General features: G+C 34.7%; 1 protein-coding gene across 1 annotated transcript; it reads left to right on the top strand.

The window, feature by feature from the left end:
* Nucleotides 1-1,076: 1,076 nt before the first annotated feature.
* Nucleotides 1,077-4,864, top strand: LOC105799256 (receptor-like kinase TMK3). Its single transcript, XM_012629710.2, has 2 exons — nt 1,077-3,774; nt 4,108-4,864. The coding sequence occupies exons 1-2, from the start codon at nt 1,368-1,370 to the stop codon at nt 4,614-4,616; spliced, it is 2,916 nt and encodes a 971-aa protein (XP_012485164.1). The 5' UTR covers nt 1,077-1,367; the 3' UTR covers nt 4,617-4,864.
* Nucleotides 4,865-9,397: the final 4,533 nt, after the last annotated feature.

Raw genomic sequence — 9,397 nt, 5'->3', positions numbered from 1 at the left:
CAATACCAACTTTCGCCCTCCCATCCGCCATATCAATCGTCGGGGAAAACCTGAAATGATACACTAAAAACTCCCTCAACACAAACATAGCCAAGGCACCTTCTCTCTAATCCCATTGAACCTTGTAGTCAAGCAAGGCCATTTCATTTTTCAACCCAATGACCACCACAATTTCCATACAAATTTAACAAATTAAAACGTAAAAGCAACACAGAAAAATACAGCCCAAGCTCCAAATACAAAAGATATCAAGTATATAATTTCACTGATCTGCTCTGTCATCCCTCTCAAGGATCTGAATTAACTTAGAAATCACTTCCTCATCTGAACAACAAACTATGAAACCAAATTGTTTATTTCATCTAATTAAACGGTTCTTCTACTGTATCTTAATTGGTATCATCTTGCATTTCCAAGAATTGCTTCACATCTCCTCACATTTATGTAAAATTCTCACCCATTCAACTTGAGATTTAAATTAATTGGCATCATCTTAATTGAAACTAGTTGCATTAAGAAACAAAACATATACTAAAAATTATTCAGCAACGGACAACAATTAGTCAAGGAAACAGATATCATGCAAAGAAGAATAAATCACCAGGCGATGGAAAATAATTTACAAAGATTTGAAAGCCATTGCAAGATATGAATATAAAAACCCAAAAAATAAGGAAAATAAAAAAATTGAATGTGATGAACCCCATGAGATCTTTGATAATACGACTAGTGATACGGTAAAAAAAATGAATAAAATTATGTGCAATCCAAAAAAGGGATATTTGAATTTCAATTTAAACTGTATATACATTTTTATAAAATTTAATCTATCAATATAATGAGATGACGGTAAATGAATCCATTCTCCTTAAATGTTATATGGCGTCTTTTCTTCTCCAATTCTCGTGCCAGATTTCAAGGCCAAAATCAATCAACTTCACCAAAGATGAAGGAAAGGGACACTCTAATAAATTTTGGTTCAAATGATATCAATTACCAGAAAAGAAAAAGTTGAATAAATAATTAAAAAATTTCAGAAAAAACAATGATATAACCTTTTCCTTTTTAATCTTTCACTTTAATCACTTGTCTCTTTCTTCAACTAGAAAAAAAAAACCCCATTTTTGTTCAAATCTGAGATTTTTTTGTCAACATTCTGTACCAAACTTCCTCTTCCTTTCTTTCCTTGGTTTTGGCCAAAACATATCACTTCCAGGTTCTGTGTTTTCTTCCTTTTATACACAATTATGAATCTTGGTCTTGTTTTTTATTCTTGGTTTTGGCTTCTTGAAATGTCATAACTGCATTGGAGACTGTTAAATTCTTTCCTATTGTATTTTTTGCTTGGGGAAGGACCAACCTTTTTCATGGGATTTGTTCACCCAAGGTTTTACATTGGTTTTTTCTTGTGTATGTTTACAGTAGTTTACTGTGCTACAGATCCCAATGACTTGAAAATCTTGAACGATTTCAAGAAAGGGTTGGATAATTCAGAGCTACTTATGTGGCCTGAAAATGGAGATGACCCTTGCGGTCCTCCTTCTTGGCCTCATGTTTTCTGTTCTGGTGATAAAGTGACTCAAATTCAGGTCCAAAATCTTGGTCTCAAAGGACCTCTGCCTCAAAACCTCAACCAGCTCACAAAGCTCTTTAATTTGGGGCTTCAAAAGAATCACTTCAATGGTAAATTACCAACCTTTAGTGGTTTATCAGAGTTGGAGTTTGCTTACTTGGATAACAATGAATTGGATACGATTCCTGCTGATTTTTTTGATGGACTTAGCAGTGTGCGTGTCTTGGCTTTGGATTATAATCCCTTTAATAAGACTACTGGATGGCCTATTCCTAAGGAATTGGCTAATTCAGTTCAATTGGCAAACCTTTCTTTGGTTAACTGCAATGTGGTTGGACCATTGCCTGATTTTCTAGGGAAGTTGCCATCTCTTGTAGCACTCAAACTCTCTTATAACAGATTGTCCGGTGAGATTCCGGCTAGTTTTGGTGAGTCTTTGATGCAGGTTTTGTGGTTGAACGATCAAGATGGTGAAGGGATGACAGGTAAGATTGATGTGGTTGCCAATATGGTGTCCTTGACACAGCTTTGGCTTCATGGGAATCAGTTCACTGGGACAATCCCAGAGAACATTGGGAACTTGACATCTTTGAAAGATCTAAATCTCAATAGGAACCAGCTTGTTGGTTTGATCCCTGAGAGCTTGGCCAATATGGAGCTGGATAACTTGGTCCTGAACAATAATCAGCTCATGGGTCCGATACCCAAGTTTAAGGCTGGTAATGTTTCTTATGCTTCCAATTCATTTTGTCAATCTGAACCAGGGGTTTCATGTGCCCCAGATGTCACTGCACTTTTGGACTTCCTTAGTGGTATGAATTATCCTGTAAACCTTGCTTCTCAATGGTCTGGTAATGAACCTTGTGCCGGACCATGGATAGGATTGAGTTGCAATCCGAATTCTCTGGTTTCTATTATCAATTTGCCGAGACATAATCTTAGTGGTACACTTAGTCCTTCAGTTGCAAAGTTAGAATCACTGATTGAAATTAGGCTAGGGGGAAATAGTATATATGGCACTGTTCCTGAAAACTTCACTGAACTAAAAACTCTGAGAACTTTAGATCTAAGTGGAAACAATCTTGAGCCTCCATTACCCGAATTCCGTGACAATGTGAAGGTTGTCATCGAAGGAAATCCTTTGTTGTTTGCCAATCATACAAGAGGGTCTTCTTCCTCTACTAGCAGTCCACCTTCTGCAAGTTCAGAATCTCCACCAAGTGGTCAATCAGGTGGTACAGAGTCACCTCCATCTAGCAGATCACCATTCCCAAATAGAGAGAAGAATTCTAATTCATCTACTGCTACTACCAATCAAGGTGAGTCCCAATCGAACATTTTCCAAAGGTTCCAGGTGGTAATTGTTGCTGGAAGTGCAGCTATTGCCATCTCAATTCTTCTAGTGGTTCTGTTTTCTATTTTCTGGCGTAAGAAGAGAAAAAGAGCTTCTGAGGCTCCTAGTTCCATAGTGGTTCATCCTAAAGACCCGTCAGATCCTGAAAACTTGGTTAAGATAGCTGTTTCTAATAACACCACCAGGAGCTTATTTAGTAAAACTGCAACAAGCTCTGGCAGCAGTAATAGCAGTGCAACACAAAGCTCTCATGTCATTGAGTCTGGAAACTTGGTCATATCCGTTCAAGTACTTCGCAAAGGGACCAAGGATTTTGCCCAGGAAAATGAGCTTGGCCGTGGTGGGTTTGGAACTGTTTACATGGGTGAACTGGATGATGGAACAAAACTAGCAGTTAAGAGGATGGAGACTGGGGTCATAAGCAGTAAAGCATTGGATGAATTTCAGTCCGAAATTGCTGTTCTTTCTAAGGTCCGGCATCGACATCTGGTCTCTCTCTTGGGGTATTCCATTGAAGGTAATGAAAGGCTTCTTGTCTACGAGTATATGTCTCAAGGTGCTCTAAGCAAGCATCTGTTCCATTGGAAGACCCTGAAATTGGAACCATTATCTTGGAAGAGGAGGCTTAGTATTGCACTGGATGTTGCTAGAGGAATGGAGTACCTACATAACTTGGCGCGGGAAACTTTTATACACAGAGATCTCAAGTCTTCCAACATTCTTCTAGATGATGACTTTCGGCCAAAAGTTTCGGATTTCGGGTTGGTGAAACTTGCACCTGATGGAGAGAAGTCTGTGGCAACTAGGCTTGCTGGCACATTTGGTTACCTAGCACCTGAATATGCTGGTGAGTAATCTAATTTTATCTCCTGTGGATCGTTTATTGTGATTTGCGTTTTAGCTCATATTTCTGCTTGGTTTGAATCTAGATGGTCGTTAAACTTATTGTATGTAGTCTTTTATTGTGCAAAATGTTTGGTCTACTTTGATTCTGTTTAACCAGCACATACAACTAGAAGCATTGAGTTCATTTATGTTTCCTGAATATGCTTCACAAAGTGATTAACAATTGAAAACCCAGTCATTGTGAACTTTAGCTTCCTGTTATTACACAGATGAGAACAATTTTTTACAATATGTGTTAGTACATCTTAGTAAATCTGAGTTCTCTTGGTTGCAGTAATGGGGAAAATCACTACTAAAGTTGATGTCTTCAGCTATGGAGTGGTGTTGATGGAACTTGTGACTGGATTAACAGCACTCGATGAGGAGCGGTCGGAGGAAAGCCGTTACTTGGCTGAGTGGTTTTGGCGAATCAAATCTAGCAAGGAGAAGCTTATGGTTGCAATTGATCCGGCACTTGAAGTGGATGAAGAAACTTATGAGAGCATTTCCACAATAGCTGAACTAGCTGGTCACTGCACTGCAAGGGAGCCTTATCATCGGCCAGACATGGGCCATATAGTGAATGTTCTAGCACCCCTAGTTGAGAAGTGGAAACCAATTGATGATGAAGCTGAGTGTTATTCCGGCATTGATTGCAGCCAGCCACTTTCCCAGATGTTGAAGGTTTGGCAGGCAGCAGAAACCCAAGGATTGAGCTATACAAGTCTGGATGATAGCAAAGGAAGCATTCCAGCAAAACCTTCCGGATTTGCCGACTCCTTCACATCTGCAGACGGTCGATGAGCCCCATTTTGTTGCCAATGATGTGTTCCAGTTGGAATGTTGTATGTAGCTTAAGTAATACGACTTTGATGTTGTTGAGCTATGAACATGTCTTTACATGGTGGTGTAGATAGAGAGGTACTGCTTTGGTATTTCTTCATTATTTCTTAAGTTGAGGTGTCAATTTTCAAACATTGATCAAACATTTGATGAGACTTTTGTTCTAGAAATTGCCTTGATTGATGCAACAAAGATGCATTGTAACTGTCTTTCTTTTGGGTCATTTTCTTTAAAGGCGATTTACACAATACAATAAGTTATTATGTTTCACATGGAGGTGGTGATGTCTCCTTTTGTATCATATTACAAACTGTAAAAGTCATACGCATGGTGTCAAATGTGAATGACAGTTAATAAAATTTCAACTTGATTTTGTCAGCCACCCCCAGTCAATATATCTTCTCTCACTGCAATAATTCCTTGAAACCATTGATTGATGGCTCTGGGATTCATGTGGCAAGCATGAATGGGCAGTGCTTTCATTAGAGTAGGGAAAAGGCATGTGCCAAGTTTGTTCCATTTTAAACATTGTGTCCCCACTCTGCTTTTTCTGTTCTTTTTAATATTCCACTCTTTCTTCCCAACTACGTTTGAGCAAAATATCCCTCTTCTTAACCCATGGGTATTTTCTTAAATATTAATTTTTTTTTTTTTTTAGAAAAAGGGATCCTAAGCTGCTTGCTCACTTGTCACACTCAAACTAAAAGCTTTGGGCCCAATAAGAAGTTTGCATGTTACGTCAGTTTTCAAACATAAAAACAAAGAAAAAAATTTAAACCAAGAAAAGTCTCCAATGATGGGTTAGACATTCACAGACTATATATATATAGCTTGCAAAAATCCCATGACTCTATCATGTCCCTGTTTGTGTTTTATTATATATCCCTTTGCTACCATTTGGTATTAATCAAACAGTAAATATAATATTTCTCTTATTGTACCATCAATATTCTCATTTATTGCATTTCTGCAAAACAAATAGATTTAGGAATTTAAGGAAACTTAACTTGTATAATCATATTTATAATATTTCATGTTCTCGTGCATGTTAATTTTGGAGTAAATCAAAATTTTTAGTTATTTGTTTTATATAAAAATTTTAATCATTCAAATATATTTTAATATAGACATTATTTTTAATAGATATGATAGAAATATCTAATCAATTTGAAAATTTACATGTACAGCTGATGGGTGTCGAATCTACCAATATAAATCTACACCTAATTTTGCAAATTTAAGCAGTATAGGGAGTAGGGTCGATCCCTCAGAGACTCGGTTTACTGCAAATTGTTGCTCTCTTGACCAGATTTATGTCGGGGCAGTTGTCGTGCCCAAGAAATTTGGGGAGGATAAAATCGAAAACCTGGAACCTGAAATAAATAAATAAAATGCGTAAAAAGTAAAAGCCGAAAATAAATAATAAAAAATAGTTAAATAAATCTGAAGAAAAATTAATTAAAATAAGCTCAGCTTTAGGCACGGATTTTTCCTCGTCTTTGAACCGATCCTCGAAATTAGATGAACTCCTCTTTTCCAATAAGCTAGTTATAGCTACCAAGGACGCCTCGGACACCAACTCTTCCTTGTGTAAATTAGTTATGGAACGTCCAATAACTAACCTCATCGATCGAACAACCACGAAACGTTCGTGATTTAGAACTCCGCAGACTTTGCGTTCTAGAAGAGCCTAGCTCAACCAATGCCCTCAACCGCGTGGGACATTTAAATCCGATTACTACTTCCTTGACGGAACTAAACAAAGAATCTCCACTTGGCACGCCAATGTGTTCACGAAACCGATTAGAAACGTTCCTTTCGAATTCCAACTGCACATCTAACCACACTAAATCAAACGACGCGTCTTTTTGACTTAATGTTGATCGACTTTGTGAGTTGACAAAATCATACTCTTAATCCGGAGAAATAATAAGTCTGGAATTTAGGAGTTAATTTGCTCGGTGCGTAACTCACGGTGTTTTGACGAGGCTAATTCCTACCTAAAATGAAATGGATACTTAATAAAAAAAACTTGGTAATTAAAAACTTGATTAATGACTTGATTCAAGACTTGATGATAAAATGAACAAAGTAGTCCACTATTTATACTAGTGGCTTTGCTAAATTAAGAGCCAACTAGTATAGAAAATCAAGGAATAAAATATTAAAATTCCCTACATAATCTCCCACTAAGTCAACAAAAATTTCAGCTAATTAATCTTGGAAAAATTCTGCTTTGGTCCTCCTTCTTTGCTTCTTTCTTCAATCTAGCCCAATTGTCTCATTTTTCTTCTATTTAGCCCCAAATTGCACCCCTGCACAAAATTCAACAAAAACATGGAAAAATTAGTGGTGCACTCTCATAAATTAACCAATTTAATTACATAAAATATGTAACTTTAGCATTTAATCAACAACAAGTACAATTATATTAATAAATTTAATAACGGTACTATTCATATATTAATCGTATAATTTTTTAAAAATATGTTAAATTACTCTAGTTTTACATTAATGTAAATTTTAAATAAGCTTTGAATTTTACTTGATATTTATTATATTTACTGATTGTATAACTATGGGTTGTTTGTCAATAAAACTGTAGTCAACTATTCATCATTTTCAAATTTTATATAATAATACTATTATAATAAAAGGAATAATGTTTGATGTATCATAGTGCATAAGTTTCATGTATCATCAATGAATAATAACATGACACATTTAATAAATATGGAGGACTTGTAAATAAATACTAATAATTTTATTTAAATATTATTAAACATTAAATGTGATTATTATAAATAAATATTAATAAAATTTGGATTTAGGATCTTGAGTAAGGTTTAGGGTCTACGGTCTCAATGTAGGGTTTAAAGTTTTAGAATTTTTTAGAGTTAACCATTATATAATTATGCTCTAATAAAGTTATTAGTATTTATTTATAAGTCTTCCACTATTTTTTTTGTTTTATTTTATGATGAGATGTCATATTATTATTAAACAATGGTATATGGGATTTATGCACTGCAGTGCATCAAATATTCTCCCATAATAAAACATGTTGTTTTTAAGTAATAAAATTTTTTATTTTTAAAATTTTAGTTTTATTAAAAAAATTTCCAACTAAATTAATTTTCGATCAACTTATGACACCAATTTAATTAGATTTTTTTAAAAAATAATATAGATATAAAAAATACACTTATCACTAGGGATATCAATTGGGCGGGGTGGGTGCAGGGTGCTCCCCTTGCACCCATCCCCACCTCGCGACTCGCAGCGGGTACAAAATCCAAAACCATGCCCGCCCCATGATCCACAAGACTAAATCCATCCCCGCCCCACCACCCACGTAGGTCCCCACACCCACCTAATCCTCGCTATACCCGTCCTGCGACCCACTTCATATGATATATTTTTAAGTATCAGTTAAATGAATATAAACCAATTTTTTTATGAAAAAAGTATGAAATACTTGTCCTCTAGACTCCCAGTGACATTATTCCAATAGTCACCATTAAAAAAAATTCGTTGCGATCCTTTAATTGGTAAATAAATATAATTTCAATACGAGTTTAAAAAATTCAGAAAATAAAGTCTTTATATAATATCCAAATACAAACAATGTCTCAAATACATCATAAATGTCTTCAAATGCAACACAAGTACAAAAATTAAATACTATTAAGATGATATTAAATTAAATTTTTATAAAAGTTTATTTTTTAAATATGCTTATTATATTATGTGGGGCGGGTAGGGATGGGGCGGGTACAAGGTCATACCCACGCTTGCCCCACCACTCACGACGAGTCTAATTTTTGTCCCCATACTAGCCCCACCATCCATGAAACCTGTACCCATCCTTGCCCAATTGGGTGTGAAGTGGGGCGAGGCCCCGCGAAACTCTCCCCACTAACAATCTCTAATAACTGAAGTTTAAAAGTTTGACCAAATATTTATGAGTCAAAGAAACCTTAAATTTTATGCAACACCAATTTAATAAGAGATTTTAATAGGTCAATTATCTACAACCTCTTTTCTTATTCTCAACTTCACCCTCTCTCTCTTTATATATAACTTAACACTTATTGATATAGATTGATTTAATTAGTTGAGTATTCATTAACACTTTAATAAATATCAAAGTTTAAGTTTAAACTTTAACCCTTCAATCTATTAAAATAAGATATAATAATTTATTTGGCCCTTTAATTTTACAAAAAAATGTTTTAGTTTTTATTTAATTTAATTTATTTTTTAGTTTTTGAATTTGTATTGTTTGTCAAATCACCCAAAATAAATAAAAAGCTAACGAATGTTAACTTGGATGATGTGGCATCCATGTGACATTCTATGTGTAGGTCGCATCAACAATTAATCAATTTTTCAAAATAAAAGATATTAAAAAATATTGTTTGTAATATTATAATTTTGTTATTTTTAAATTTAAAAAAATATTTAATTGCTAACGTGACATGCACGTATATACTATGCAAGCAAAGGTAATAGGTATTAACTTTTTCCATCCATTTTTTTGGATTATTTAATAAATAAAGTAAGTTCAAGAGGAAAAAGATAAAAATAATTAAATAAAGAGTTAAAAAAAAATTGAGGGAAATAAGTTAAAAATTGTCTTTCAATTATCATTATAAGATATATTTGATTTGATGAATTATGGGCCTGAAAATTAGTGTGGTTGGGAGACAATGGGTCTAAAGTGGAAGTCTATAAATCCA

This window comes from Gossypium raimondii, chromosome 9 (assembly GCF_025698545.1).
Source record: "Gossypium raimondii isolate GPD5lz chromosome 9, ASM2569854v1, whole genome shotgun sequence".
NCBI lineage: Eukaryota > Viridiplantae > Streptophyta > Magnoliopsida > Malvales > Malvaceae > Gossypium > Gossypium raimondii.
Note: the sequence above shows the minus strand (reverse complement) of the source record. Positions and strands in the feature narration are given on the sequence as shown.